Consider the following 15,135-nt stretch of genomic DNA (forward strand, 5'->3'; position numbering starts at 1 on the left):
GGCGATGAGTGATAGAGGGGGTGGGGACCCTCGTCCTATAATCCCCTCATCACTGTCCCTCCTATAAAAGACAGTTCTGGTTGTTTCCTCACTCTCTGACTAAGGTCCATGAATAAAGAAATGACCTGGTAGGAGATCAGAGGAGCCATTTCCTAGTTCCCTTGAGGGTGGAATTGTAAGCTCCTCGGAGACCAAGCTGCCTGATGTGGGTGGAGTTCTGGTTTGGGGGAACCAATCAGCTCCTGTCTAGTAATCCTCTTTGTCTTTGTATTTTAGTCCATGGCCGGGAGATGAGGAAAACCTCCGAGGATTGTCTCACTTTGTCTCCAGACTGGAAAGTAGAAGATGAGGACATCACACAGTATAGTCCAGGAGAAAACCCGGCTCCCTCCAATGTCCATCCGGCACCACCCAGTGTAGATGGACCATCGGATTCCTCGTATCCTGAGGAACCTCAGACTGTGCGGGACCGGGCCGGCCTTCCAACAGGGAAGAACTTCTGTACTGAGTGCGGGAAGGGTTTCCAATCTAAATCCAATTTTAATGTTCATAAAAGATCTCACACGGGACAGAAGCCGTATTCCTGTTCTGAGTGCGGGAAATGTTTTTCACGAAAGTCCAATCTTCAAATACATCAGAGGCTCCACACAGGTGAGAAACCATATTCCTGTCCTGAGTGCGGGAAATGTTTTTCACAGAAGACCAATCTTTACACACATCAGAGATCTCACACAGGGGAAAAGCCATATTCCTGTCCTGAGTGTGGGAAATGTTTTTCAGACAAATCCAGTCTTTACGCACATCAGAGATCTCACACTGGGGAGAAGCCATATTCCTGTCCTGAGTGCGGGAAATGTTTCTCACTGAAGTCCAATCTTTATAGGCATCAGAGATCTCACATGGAGGAGAAGACATATTCCTGTCCTGAGTGTGGGAAATGTTTTTCAGAGATGTTCAGTCTTTACAAACATCAGGAGTCTCACATGGGGGAGAAAAAGTATTCCTGTCCTGAGTGTGGGAAATGTTTTTCCAAGACATCCAATCTTTACACACATCAGAGATCTCACACTGGGGAGAAGCCATTTTCATGTCCTGAGTGTGGGAAATGTTTTTCAAGGAAGTCTATTCTTTACATTCATCAGAGATCTCACACGGGGGAGAAGCCGTATTCCTGTTCTGAGTGCGGGAAATGTTTTTCACAGAAGTCCAATCTTTATGCACATCAGCGATTTCATACAGGTGAGAAGCCTTATTCTTGTCCTGAGTGCGGGAAATGTTTTTCAGACAAGTCCGGTCTTTACAAACATCAGAGATGCCACACAGCGAAGAAGCCGTATTCCTGTCCTATGTGTGGGAAATGTTTTTCACAGAAGTCTGATCTTTCCAGGCATCAGAGATTGCACACGGGGGAGAAGCCATATTCCTGTCCTGAGTGAGGGAAATGTTCCTCACTGAAGTCCTATCTTCCTGTACATCAGGGGTCCCACATAACCCTCAAGGTGTATCAGTGCCTTAAGTGCGGGAAATGTCCGTCTTTGAAAGTCCATCCAGGGAGGACAAGCTTGTCCTTGGAGCAGATGCTGGCTGCAATGTAAAGAAGACAAGCGGGGCAGGAAAAAGCCCCTCTAAGTGTAGCCCCCCTAATACATTATTATTATTATTATTATACAGTATTTATAAAGCACCAATAGTTCACTCAGCGCTGTACATTACAAAGGGGGACAGAACATGTGACAGAACAATAACAATACAATGCAAAACATGAGGGGATCGAGGGCCCTGCTCTTTCGAGCTTACAATCTAGGAGGGAGGGGATGGTGGCACAGGAGGAGATAACTGTGGGGGATGGAGTGGTAGGAAGAGTGGAGGAGGTCAGCAAGTTAGCAGGGGGTGGGGTAGGCTTCCCTGAAGAGATGGGTTTTCAGGGTGCGCCTAAAGGAGAGGAGAGTAGGTGATAATCTGATGGATTGGGGCAGGGAGTTCCAGAGGATGGGTGACACCCTGGAGAAGTCCTGGAGGCGGGCATGGGAGGAGGAGACCAGGGAACTAGAGAGAAGGAGGTCTTGTGAGGAGCGGAGTGTGCGTGTTGGGCGGTACTTGGATATTAGGTCAGTGATGTAGTTCGGGGCAGTATGGTGGACGGCTTTGTACGTCAGTGTTAGGATTTTAAATTTGATCCGTTGCGCAATCGGAAGCCAGTGGAGGGATTGGCAGAGGGGGGTGGCGGAAATGGAGCGGTTGGAAAGGTGAATGAGTCTGGCAGCCGTATTCAGGATGGACTGAAGCGGGGATAGCCAGCGGCGAGGCAGGCCAGTGAGGAGGGAGTTGCAGTAGTCGAGTCGTGATATGATGAGGGAGTGGATGAGCTGTTTAGTGGTTTCTGGGGTTAGGAACGTGCGGATTTTGGCGATGAGGCGGAGTCTGCATGTTGCGGAGGTGGAGTCTGCATGAGTTTGTTAAAGATTGGACTTGGGGCTGGAAGGATAGGTTGGAGTCCAGAATGACACCAAGTACTCTGGCCTGCAGAGCGGGTTTGATATTGGCGTTGTTGGATGTGATGGAGAAGTCAATGGGGGGTGGGGTTCGGGCTGGGGGGAAGACAAGAAACTCGGTTTTGGAGAGATTCAGTTTAAGGAAGTGGAGCGACATCCAATCTGATATGTCGCTCAGTAGGTGTGTGATTCGGGCTGAGACCGAGGGGGTGAGGTGGGGGGCGGAGAGATAGATTTGTGTGTCGTCGGCATAGAGGTGGTAGTTGAAGCCGTGAGAGTGTATGAGTTGGCCAAGGGAGGAGGTGTAGATGGAGAAGAGAAGGGGCCCAAGGACAGAGCCTTGAGGGACCCCAAAAGAGAGGGGGAGTGAGGGGGAGGTGGTAGCATTATAGGTAACGCTGAAAGAGCGTTGTGACAGGTAGGATGAGAGCCAGGAGAGAGCAGAATCTCTGAGGCCAAGGGAGTGTAGTATTTTGAGGAGGAGGGGGTGGTCAACTGTGTCGCAGGCCGCAGAGAGGTCAAGGAGTAGGAGCACTGAATAGTGGCCATTAGCTTTGGCGGTTAGAAGGTCGTTGGAGAGTTTGAGTAAGGCAGTTTCGGTGGAGTGTAGGGGACGGAAGCCGGACTGTAGGGGATCGAGGAGGTTGTTGTCATTGAGGTGAGAGCATAGGCGGGTGTAGACGAGACGCTCGAGGAGTTTAGATGTAAGTGGGAGCAGGGAGATGGGTCTGAGGTTGTTCGGGTCATTGGGGTCCAGGGAGGGCTTTTTAAGTATGGGGGTGATGTGTGCATGCTTCAGTGGGGAGGGGAAAGTGCCGGAGGAGAGGGAGAGATTAAAGATGTGGGTGAGGGAGCGTAGGATGGAGGGGGAGGGAGGTCGTAGGAATTGTGAGGGGATAGGGTCGAGGGGGCAGGTGGTGAGGCGGGCATCAGAGAGGATCTTGGAGACTTCCTCGATGGTGGTAAGGTCAAAGGTGTGGAGTGTTGGGGGAGCTTCAGTATGAGGAATGTAGAATGGGGTGGGAGTGGAGGTCAGAGCAGTGGTGGGGCCGTGGGAGAGGGGTGATGAGGGGGTAGCTGAGTGAGGGGGAACGGGGTTGGAGGGAGTTTGAGCAGTGACGAAGTCCCTGCGGGTAATGTCGAGGGGGAGGGGGGATGAGGGGGTAGCTGTGTGAGAGGGGACGGGTTGAGAGGGCGTGTGAGTTGCGGCAATGTCCTTGCGAATTGTGTCAATCTTGTTTTTGAAGTGATTGGCAATCTCAAGGGCGGTGAGTGAGGTGCTGGGTGGAGGTGGGGGTGGAGAGAGTAGAGAGTTGAAGGTGGAGAAGAGTCGGCGAGGATTGGAGGAGAGGGCCTTGATGAGGGTCAGGAAGTAGGCTTGTTTGGCTGCGTGGAGGGAGGAGGTGTAGGTGCGGAAGGCAGATTTGTAGCGGGTGAAGGCTTGTTGGGATTTGGTTTTGCACCATAGTTGCTCCAGGGCACGACCGTGTCGTTTGAGGGTTTTGGTGTGATCAGTCTGCCAGGGCTGGAGCGGTCGGGGTCTGATGTTGCGTGTGGTTAAAGGCGCTAGTGAGTCAAGGGCTGCTGACAGCGCGTTGTTGTAGGCAGTCATAGCCAAGTCGGGGCAGGACAGGGGGAGGATGCGGTCGTGGAGTTGATCAGCTGCAGAGTGGAGGGGGGCAGGGTTAAGGTTGCGGAGGTTACGGCTGGTAGTAGTGTGACATTTGGAGGGGTAGGCGTTGGAGGACGAGGAGATAGAGAAGGTGATCAGGTTGTGGTCAGAGAGAGGGAAGGGGGTGTTAGTGAGGTTGTGGGGAGCGCAGCGGTTGGAGAAGACAAGATCAAGGATATTACCGTCGGAGTGGGTGGTGGATTGTATGCACTGTGCAAGTGCAAAGGAGGAGGTTAGGTGGAGGAGACGGGCTGTGTCTGGGTTGTCGAGGTTGACAGGGATGTTGAAATCCCCAAGGATGATGGTGGGTAGCTCAGAGGAGAGGAAGAAGGGTAGCCAGGAGGAGAAGTCTTCCAGGAAGCGGGGTATGGATCCAGGAGGCCGGTATATCACAGCAATCTTCAGGGGGGTTGGGGAGAATAGTCGGACGCAGTGGGCCTCGAAGGAGGAGAAGGATAGGGAGGGGGGGTTTGGGAGGACTCGGAAGGCGCTCTGCGGTGACAGGAGCAGACCAACCCCACCACCTTTACGACCGTTAGGTCTGGGTGAGTGGGTCCAGGTGAGACCTCCGTAGGAGAGTGCAGCAGGGAGGTAGAGTCAGTGGGCTGGATCCAGGTTTCCGTGATCACTAGGAGGTTGAGGGAGCGGGAAACAAAGAGGTCGTGGATGGCGGTAAGCTTGTTGCACACCGATCGGGCGTTCAGGAGTGCACATGAAAACGGGGGGGAGATTTTAGGGAGCAGGGGGACAGATACTAGTTTGCGTTAGGACATGGAGGCGGGAGGGTGTTGTGCGGGTGAGGGAGGTGGTGGAGGGCCAGGATTCGGGGAGATGTCTCCCGCGGCTAGGAGGAGGAGAAGGGTGAGAAAGGTGGCATGGGAGCGGGATGTGCAGGAGCGTGAAAAACTCCTAGTGGAGGTGTTCGGGTCAGTGGGAGAGTGGAATAATAGGAGGAGGTGGTGGGTGCCATAGTGGGGCGAAGGAAGCAGTGAGGACACAATATACAAATGTTTAGGAGGAGCAGAGGGATATAGTGAATGGATTTTGGGAATGGAGGAGAGGAAAATGAGAAGGAGTAGAAGAGGCATTTTGGGGGGTGATGAGAGCAGTAGTAGGGAGATGATAGCAATGAGGGGGAGATGTGCAAGTTTTGGGGTGGAGCAGAGGGGTAAAGAAATGAGATTTGGGAACAGAGGATAGTAGTATGAAGAGGGGCGTATTATATAAAGGTACACAGAGTGGGAGTCAGGCATGTAAGAGAGGTTTCCCAGGGTGTTTGCTTGCAGTCTGTCCAGCATGCAGTAGAGTTTCTTGCTGTTGTGTCTTTCTCCTGCTTTAGTTCAACTGCTGTGTTTAACTGCTTCGCACTCTTTCGAAGCCGCACTCCATCAGAAGCAGCACCCCCATCAGAGACTGTGCCCCCCATCAGAGAATACATTTCTTGGTATATAAGGCAGGCCCCTCCCATAAAGTCAGAGTAAGCAGGCTCATCAGTAACACATCACCGGGAAGAAGGACTCCAACGTGATCGGTGTGTGCCGCTGTCTATGGGGGAGGAAGCTGGCCAGCAGACATCCCACATCTGGAAATCAGGGCTGGAATGCAGTGTGGACCGCAGTGCTGGCGTGATGATGTTGCCTTGGAAGAATGCAACATGTTTCTGAGCATGTGCAATGTCTGTAACAGTCATGTGTGCTCAAGGAGCTTGGACCTCTTCCCGGGGATGTTTTACTGATGAGCCTGTTTACTGTTTGTTGCTGACCTTGTATACCAATCCTGTCCCCTTCTGACACCCTGATATACACCTCAGATATACTCCATGGCTGATCTTCATCATGGAAGAAACAGTCCATAAGGAGATGAGAGGCCCACAAAGACATGGATGAAGTGCAGTAAATGTCGGGGTGCAGAGTGGTCAGTAGATCCTGGAAATGAAGGACACAACTTCAGCCCTTCTTGGGTGTCGGAGTTGCGTTTCCTGATAATGATATAGCGGGTTACAGAGCTAGAAGCCGGGAGAGCCCAGATCTCGTTATCGGGGAACTTTACACAGACAACAAGAACTTCTGAAGTTGATGTCCTTCATTTCAAGGCTCTACAGAACAGTGGTGACCCCGAAGCGTCTCTCTGTCTTCAGTCCATCCTTCTCCCATCCCCCAACAGGAGGGAAGGAGAACTCCTCCCCAAACTAGGGGGGAACTTTCCTCTCATTATTTCCCTTGGCTTCTGTGTGGGTTTGGGTGGTTGGAGGAGTGCGGCACGAGAGGGAACACAGCTTGTTGTTCTATGTCTACATATGGGGTCTGGGTAGAGGGGATCCACCGGAAAATATTTCTACTCTTTGATTTTGTTCAAATTGTTTCTGTTTTCACTTTGAAGGGCGATATTATGTGTGGTTTGTAAAAGGGATTGGCCCAATAGATACCACCCCACTTAGAGAATAGATGAACTATTATATGACCAGCATTCATTCAGCCATGTCACATGTTGATCTTCTCATACAAATACCGGAGATCACACCCCAACATATTATTAGTGTACTATGTGAGGGGGGGTGTCATACAAATACCGGAGATCACCCCCCCCAACATATTATTAGTGTGCTATGTGAGGGGCGGTGTCATACAAATACCGGAGATCACACCCCCCAACATATTATTAGTGTGCTATGTGAGGGGCGGTGTCATACAAATACCGGAGATCACACCCCCCAACATATTATTAGTGTGCTATGTGAGGGGCGGTATCATACAAATACCGGAGATCACACCCTCCCAACATATTATTAGTGTGCTATGTGAGGGGCGGTGTCATACAAATACCGGAGATCACACCCCCAACATATTATTAGTGTGCTATGTGAGGGGCGGTGTCATACAAATACCGGAGATCACACCCCCCAACATATTATTAGTGTACTATGTGAGGGGCGGTGTCATACAAATACCGGAGATCACACCCCCAACATATTATTAGTGTGCTATGTGAGGGGCGGTGTCATACAAATACCGGAGATCACACCCCCAACATATTATTAGTGTGCTATGTGAGGGGCGGTGTCATACAAATACCGGAGATCACACCCCCCAACATATTATTAGTGTGCTATGTGAGGGGCGGTGTCATACAAATACCGAAGATCACACCCCCAACATATTATTAGTGTGCTATGTGAGGGGGGGTGTCATACAAATACCGGAGATCACACCCCCAACATATTATTAGTGTACTATGTGAGGGGCGGTGTCATACAAATACCGGAGATCACACCCCCAACATATTATTAGTGTACTATGTGAGGGGCGGTGTCATACAAATACCGGAGATCACACCCCCCAACATATTATTAGTGTGCTATGTGAGGGGCGGTGTCATACAAATACCGGAGATCACACCCCCAACATATTATTAGTGTACTATGTGAGGGGCGGTGTCATACAAATACCGGAGATCACACCCCCCAACATATTATTAGTGTGCTATGTGAGGGGCGGTGTCATACAAATACCGGAGATCACACCCCCAACATATTATTAGTGTACTATGTGAGGGGCGGTGTCATACAAATACCGGAGATCACACCCCCCCAACATATTATTAGTGTGCTATGTGAGGGGGGTGTCATACAAATACCGGAGATCACACCCCCAACATATTATTAGTGTACTATGTGAGGGGGGGTGTCATACAAATACCGGAGATCACTCTCATACATTTATGAGTTGAAGAAAATAAATAAAACCATATCATTAATCCAATCATTGATTTAAAATCCAAAATTGCTTGTTTGGCCTTTAGATGGCGCTAAGTATCATAGTAATCAGCTCCACCTAGTGTACAAGGGCAACATGTTTCATTTGAAATCAATGGGAAATATTCATCCCGCTCAGCAAATAGACTCCTAACATTCACCATTCCCCATTCACACAGGAGGAATGGACATGAACTCTCACTGAGGGAATTGCTATACAAACATTCTATGAATAGACCCCCAAATGTCAGGAGACGTTTCTATAAAGACGGGAAGTATGGAGCAGAGAAATGAAGAGACCTCCCAGCAATGTTATTACCAGGCTGCAGCTAGGGGGAGCTCTAATGTCACCCCAGCAGAGTGATCCCATCTAGCCCACATTAACCCTCTCACTGCCAGAGCTGTTTCTGCATGATTTTGCACACATGGGAAAATGCAGATTTTGGTCCTGAAGATGAGATAAACCCCCAAACATCTATTCTGTGACATCAGAGGCCCTGGAGAATAAAATGGTGGTGATTGTTAAGGTGTTCCCCGTACACAGATTCCCCTTCATATCCGCCTTTATTTCCTCCTTTCCCCCATTTTCTATGTTGGGATCTTTTCTACAATACTTTGTTATAATAATGGAACACGTTGTGTATTGTATTGTACACCAATAATAATGACTCCGCCCCCACATTCCAGACAAGGGCTCTTCCTGTCCAATCAGATTTCTGCCTTTTTTCTATTTCCTGATTTTATGACTACAATCTTGTTAAAAGTAAAAATATAATAAAGAGTAAAAAAAAAAATTGTGTAACGATGAAACATTTCTCATAGGTGACTTCAAAAGCCTTTACAGGTCATCAGTTTACGGTTAATCATGAATAATGTCCCAGAGTGCAGGGCTCAGGAGACTATTATATACAGCCCTGCAAACTAAGTGTAGTGGTCAGGAGTATATGATTATTATTATACAGGATTTATATGGCACCAACAGTCTGCTCAGCGCTGTACAATATAAGGGGGGCGGTACAATTACAATACATTTCAGTACAGAAGGAATAGGAGGGCCCGGCTCATGGAGCTTACAATCTGAAGGAAGGGGGAGGGGATACAAAAGGTGATAGCTGTGGGGGATGATCTGGTGGAGGAGATTCAAGTACAGTTCTTAGGTGGGGGTGGGGTAGGCTTCCTTGAATAAGTGGGTTTTCAAAGATCGCCTAAAGGCAGACAGGGTGGGGACTGACCAGACATATTGTGGTAGGGAGTTCCAGAGGATGGGAGAGGCTCTGGAGAAGTCCTGGAGGCGAGCATGGGAGGAGGTGATGAGGGAGATAGAGAGGAGGATATCATGGGAGGTGCGGAGCTGGCGTTTTGGTCAGTATCTGTGGATGAGGATGGTGATGTAGCTAGGGGCAGGATTGTGGATGGCTTTGTAAGTTGTGGTTAGTATTTTGAATTTTATATGTTGGGTTAGTGGAAGCCAGTGAAGGGATTGGCAGAGAGGGGCAGCAGTCACTGATCGGTTGGTGAGGTGTATGAGTCTAGCAGCAGTCGCTGATCCGTTGGTGAGGTGTATGAGTCTAGCAGCAGTCGCTGATCCGTTGGTGAGGTATATGACTCTAGCGGCAGTCACTGATCGGTTGGTAAGGTGTATGAGTCTAGCGGCAGTCGCTGATCGGTTGGTAAGGTGTATGAGTCTAGCGGCAGTCGCTGATCGGTTGGTAAGGTGTATGAATCTAGCGGCAGTCGCTGATCGGTTGGTAAGGTGTATGAGCCTAGCGGCAGTCGCTGATTGGTTGGTAAGGTGTATGAGTCTAGCAGCAGTCCCTGATCGGTTGGTGAGGTGTATGAGTCTAGCAGCAGTTGCTGATTGGTTGGTAAGGTGTATGAGTCTAGCAGCAGTTGTTGATCGAACGGTAAGATGAATAAGGAAAACATTAAACAAGAATGGAGTACATGGGAGGACACCACGGAGGAAGCCATTGCTGTCCAATAAGAAGATTGCAGCACGTTTGAAGTTTGCAAAAGAGCACCTGGATGTTCCACAGCACTACTGGCAGAATATACTGTGGACAGATGAAACCAAGATTGAGTTGTTTGGGAAGAACACACAACACTATGTGTGGAGGAAAAAAGGCACAGCACACCAACATCAAAACCTCATCCCCACTGTGAAACATGGCGGAGGGAGCATCATGGTTTGGGGCTGCTTTGCTGCCTCAGGGCCTGGACGGATTGTTGTCATTGATGGGAAAATGAATTCCAGAGTTTATCAAGACATTTTGCAGGAAAACGTACGACCATCTGTCCTCCAACTGAAGCTCCACAGAGGATGGGTGATGCAACAGGACAATGACCCAAATCATACAAGTAATTCAACAAAACAATGGCTGCAACAGCACAGAATACGCCTTCTGGAGTGGCCCAGTCAGAGTCCTGACCTCAACCCAATGGAAATGCTGTGGCATGACCTTAAGAGAGCGATTCACACCAGACATCCCAAGAATATTGCTACACTGAAACAGTTTTGTGAAGAGGAGTGGTCCAAAATGACTCCAGATCGTTGTGCAGGTCTGATCTGCAACTACGGGAAACATTTGGTTGAGGTTATTACTGCCAAAGGAGGGTCAACCAGTTATTAAGTCCAAAGGTTCACATACTTTTTCCTCCCTGCACTGTGAATGTTTACATGTTATGTGCAATTAAACCATGGCAACATCTAATGTGTGTGTAGTATTATGTTCAGCAGACTGTGTTTTTCTATTGTTGTGACTTAGATGACGTTCAGAGCACATTTTATGCCCAATTCATGCAAAACTCCAAGTAATCCCAAGGGGTTCACATACTTTTTCTTGCAACTGTATATACATAGAAAGTAGCACAGCAAAGAGATAACAGGGAGAAGTTAAAAGGTTAAGTTACTTGTCATGTTCAGCCTTAAGGTAAGCAGATCTAAGTTGCAGAGCGAAGGGTCTTTGATCTCCTGCTGTTACGATGTTAAAATTAGGAGATCTCTTTAGCTTTTTTTTTTTAGGCCTGTTAGCCTGAGTTTTTAAAAGTCCCCCAGCAGGGGAAATGGCTCTGAGTAACTGACCAATACGCTGTTTAGGGAGGGGTCAGTCGAGCGAACTCTGAATTAGAACCAACATCTGTCATAATCCATGATATGAAACGGGAAAACCAGATCTGTTAAAAATGTTATCTTGTTTGTGCTTCTGGGGAATCCCTTGAACTCTTGAGAAGGTTCTGCCATCCTTCCCCGAGGTGTGAAATCAAACAGGTCCCTTGGACAGAGAGTCTGCTGTCTCTATGGAGGGGGGGGCTTTGTAGTGCTGGACCCCCTGCTGCTCCAGCCTGCCAGCAACTTTTAAGACTTACACATCTGTCCCTGTGCCTCTCAGGAAGGGAGGGGGAAGGGAATAAAGGATTGAGGAATACTTCTAATAAAACAGGGGAACTCCACGTCCATCTCTGATGAGCAAGTTTGCTACAATGCTGTTTGAACTTTGCAACGTTTCAGCATTTTATCAACGATGTTTTTCGTGATCTGTTGGACCAATTTGTAATTGCCTATCTGGATGGTATCCTTATCTCTTACAATAATTGGGAGGAGCACCGCACACATGTTTGCACAGTTTTTGAAAGATTAAGGAAAAATAGACTTTACATTAAATTGGAGAAATGTGAGTTTGAACAAACCCAGATCCAGTTCTTAGGCTATATCATTTCTTCAGAGGGCATGAGCATGGATCCCGAGAAAATCAAAGCAGTGGTAGATTGGTCAGCACCTGGAAATGTTAAGGAAATTCAACGTTTCGGCAGGTTTGCCAACTTTTACAGAAAATTTATAAGAAACTTTTCTAGAGTGATAGCTCCAATCACACAGCTTATAAAGAAAGGGGTACCCTTCATGTGGACCTCTGAGGCACAAGCTGCGTTTGAAAAACTGAAAACTCTTTTCACTTCTGCACCAATCTTGGTACATCCCGATCCTGAACTACCCTTTATAGTGGAAGTGGATGCCTCCAATTCTGCCGTGGGAGCGATCCTGTCTCAGTGAAGTGGTGAAAAAATGCAGCTTCATCCTTGTGCCTTTTTCTCCCGTTTGATGTCCTCAGCCGAAAGAAATTACGACATTGGGAATAAAGAGTTACTGGCAATTAAGGAAGCCTTTTCTGAATGGAGGCATCTGCTAGAAGGGGCTAATCATCCTGTAACTGTTCTCACTGACCATAAAAATCTGGAATTTATTTGTTCGGCCAAGAGATTGTCTTCTAGACAAGCTCGCTGGTCTCTATTCTTTTTCAGATTTAATTTTATTATATCATATCGACCTGGATCGAGGAATGGTAAGGCTGATGCCTTATCAAGGATGCTGTCCGAGCCTCTCCTGGAGGGCAACTCCGAATATTCCATCCTAACACAAAAGAACTTCCTAGGGGCCACAAGTGCAAAGACATTCTTGAGTCTTCTCAAAGAGGGGTATGAGAATGACCCACTTCTCAATGATCCTCCTAGGGACATGAACCTGGTGTACAAGAATGGCTTTTGGATTCAAGGACATCATCTTTATGTACCTGAGTCTGTTCGGGTGGAAGCTCTCAAGTTGGTTCATGATTCCAAACTTGCTGGGCATTTTGGAGTTACTAAGACCTGAAGAACTGTTGTCACGTTCCTTTTGGTGGCCGGGGTACAAGAAGGATGTCAAACGCTATGTGGCCTCATGCTTGACCTTTGCACACAATAAAGCCTCTCCTTTGGGGTTGCTTCAGCCACTCCCTGTTCCATCAAGACCATGGGGGTCTATTTCTATGGATTTTGTGGTGGATTTACCTCCCTCAAAAGGAAAGACCACCATTTTGGTGGTGGTTGACCGTCTCACAAAAATGGCCCATTTTGTTCCAGTGAAGGGGGTGCCCACTGCTGAACAGACTGCAGAACTAATGGTTCGAGAAGTATTTAAACTGCATGGAATCCCTGATGATGTAGTGTCTGACAGAGGTGTGCAGTTTACTTCGAAATTTTGGAAAAGCTTTTGCTCAGCCTTGAGTGTTACAATCAATCTGTCCTCTGCTTTTCATCCCCAGTCTAATGGTCAGACTGAGAGAACTAATCAAACAATGGAGCAGTATCTTCGATGCTTTGTCACTTATCTTCAGGATGACTGGGTGGACTGTCTTCCCACTGCAGAGTTTGCATACAACAATTCTAAACATAGTTCCACCTCTCAAAGTCCCTTTTTACTTAAACACCGGTTACCATCCAGTTTTTATTCCTGATCTCCCTATCACAACTCCAATTCCTGCTGTTACCAACAGACTAACTACATTGCAGGAGATTCAGGAGAAATTGATTGAGACTTTGAGGGAAGCTCAGGAATATTACAAAAAGACGGCTGACAGACACCGGAGAGAACTTCCGTTTCATGTGGGTGACAAAGTTTGGTTATCAACAAAGAAATTGAAGGTACATGTGCCATCTGCTAAGCTGGGTCAAAAGTTTGTGGGTCCTTTTCAGATTTCTGCTCAGATCAACCCAGTCACCTTTCGCTTAAAACTTCCCGACAGTATGAAGATTCACCCGGTTTTTCATGTATCGCTTTTCAAACCATTTCACAACAATCCTTTTCTCTGGAAGAATTCTTCTACCTCCTCCACCTGTTGAGGTACAGGGTGAAGAAGAATATGTGGTGGAGAAGATTCTTGATTCTAGGTGGTTTAGAGGAAAGTTGCAATATCTTGTCCAATGGGAAGGATATGGGCAAAAGGAAAATTCTTGGGAGCCTGAGGAAAATGTTTATGCTCCTAGACTAACAAGAGAATTCCACCAGAGGTTTCCACACAAGCCTGGTCCTAAGACGTCCAGGGGATGTCCTGTGAGTTGGGGAGTACTGTCAGAGCCTGGGATCGAACCTGGGCCTTCTGCAGTGAGAGACAATGTTTCTTCTCACTGAGCCACCTGGAATTCTGCACAGCTCCCTTGACAATTCTTTGGATGATCCTGCCTTGGCCCTGTTTTCTCTTGAACCTTGAACTCCTTGCTCCTCCCATGAACTTCCTATATAAGCCATTCCTCTGCACTTCCTCTTTGCCAGATTATTGTGCCTTCCCAGCCAATATCCCACTTACTGTTCCTGCTGCCGTCTTCATCTACGTTATCGACCTTTGGCGTGCTACTGACTATGATTCTGCCTCATCCTATCTACTACCATTAGTGACCGACCCTTGGCTTGTGACTGACTCCGCTTCTTTTTTGATCCCTGAACTGTTTGATCCGCTTTTGGTTTCCAGCCTATTCATTCCCTGGTGGGGTGATCCTGAGATCTGCGACCTGGCATTCACACGCAGCCAAATCCATCTCCACCATTAGGAGCTCTGGGGAAGACCGGTGGATGCTTAGACCCCGCACCTCAGGTGAGCCTCTGTCATGCCCAGGGTGGGCCGCTGGTGTACCAATCCTGCTGGTTTCAGGTAAGCCTTACAACTGCTGTAGCAACTGGTCTCTGAACCTGACCCAGACCGTGGCAGGTTCATTGGTAACATCAATCAAGGTTTCTTTGTGACCTCAGTCAAGGTTCCTTAGTGACTTCAATCAATCAAGGTTTCTTGGTGACCTCAATCAAGGTTCCTTGGTTATTTCAATCAATCAAGGTTCCTTGGTGACATCAATCAATCTATCAAGGTTCTTTGGTGAACTCAGATGATCTTGATCAGCTATCCTGATCAGTGTTTTCTCAGCACTAGCTTTTGAGGCCAGACCCTCCTGGACTGTACATGTGAGACTAGCCTGGAATGTAACCATTGGGCACTGGGCTTTTCATTCTGGTGCTCTCCAGGCCAGGGTGTACTGTTTTAGTTAGCTAAGGAGTGCTTTCGGGTCCAGAGTTGTGCTGCGGTCACAGGTCTGATCCTGTCTTTGAAGAATAACTTAGTGAGCAGAGCCAGTTGTGATAAAGCACTGGGAGCTACCTCATTGATGGCCACCATTTTTAAATTTCCCACCACTAAGAGTTAAGGATGAGGAATCAAGTGCTGATGGCATTCACTGGGTGGAGCTCTGACTTCTCTTTCTCTCTATTCAACTTGGAGGAAGCATCATTCTGCCGTTGCTCTTGAAGCATCACACGGATCTCCCTGCCTACAATGACTTGGTCACCCCCGGCCACCTGAAACCCTCAGCCCAAGCTGCCTGGGTTTATGAGACTTAAAACCTTGCCTCACATTGGGCCTAGT

The 15,135-nt window shown here is 48.0% G+C and overlaps 1 protein-coding gene across 1 annotated transcript in view; it reads left to right on the plus strand.

Moving 5' to 3' along the window:
- The first annotated feature begins 222 nt into the window (after positions 1 to 222).
- LOC149441682 (uncharacterized) overlaps positions 223 to 15,135 on the plus strand; it is a 37,007-nt gene continuing 22,094 nt past the window's right edge. Inside the window, exons 1-2 of the mRNA XM_089657066.1 lie at positions 223 to 1,425; positions 14,454 to 14,461. Of these exons, the coding sequence (XP_089513192.1) occupies positions 291 to 1,425; positions 14,454 to 14,461 (1,143 nt within the window). The 5' untranslated portion in view covers positions 223 to 290. The remainder of the gene's footprint in view (positions 1,426 to 14,453; positions 14,462 to 15,135) is intronic.

This window comes from Staurois parvus, unplaced genomic scaffold (assembly GCF_062004578.1).
Source record: "Staurois parvus isolate SC_StPar_1 unplaced genomic scaffold, SC_StPar_1.0 ptg000960l, whole genome shotgun sequence".
Lineage (NCBI taxonomy): Eukaryota > Metazoa > Chordata > Amphibia > Anura > Ranidae > Staurois > Staurois parvus.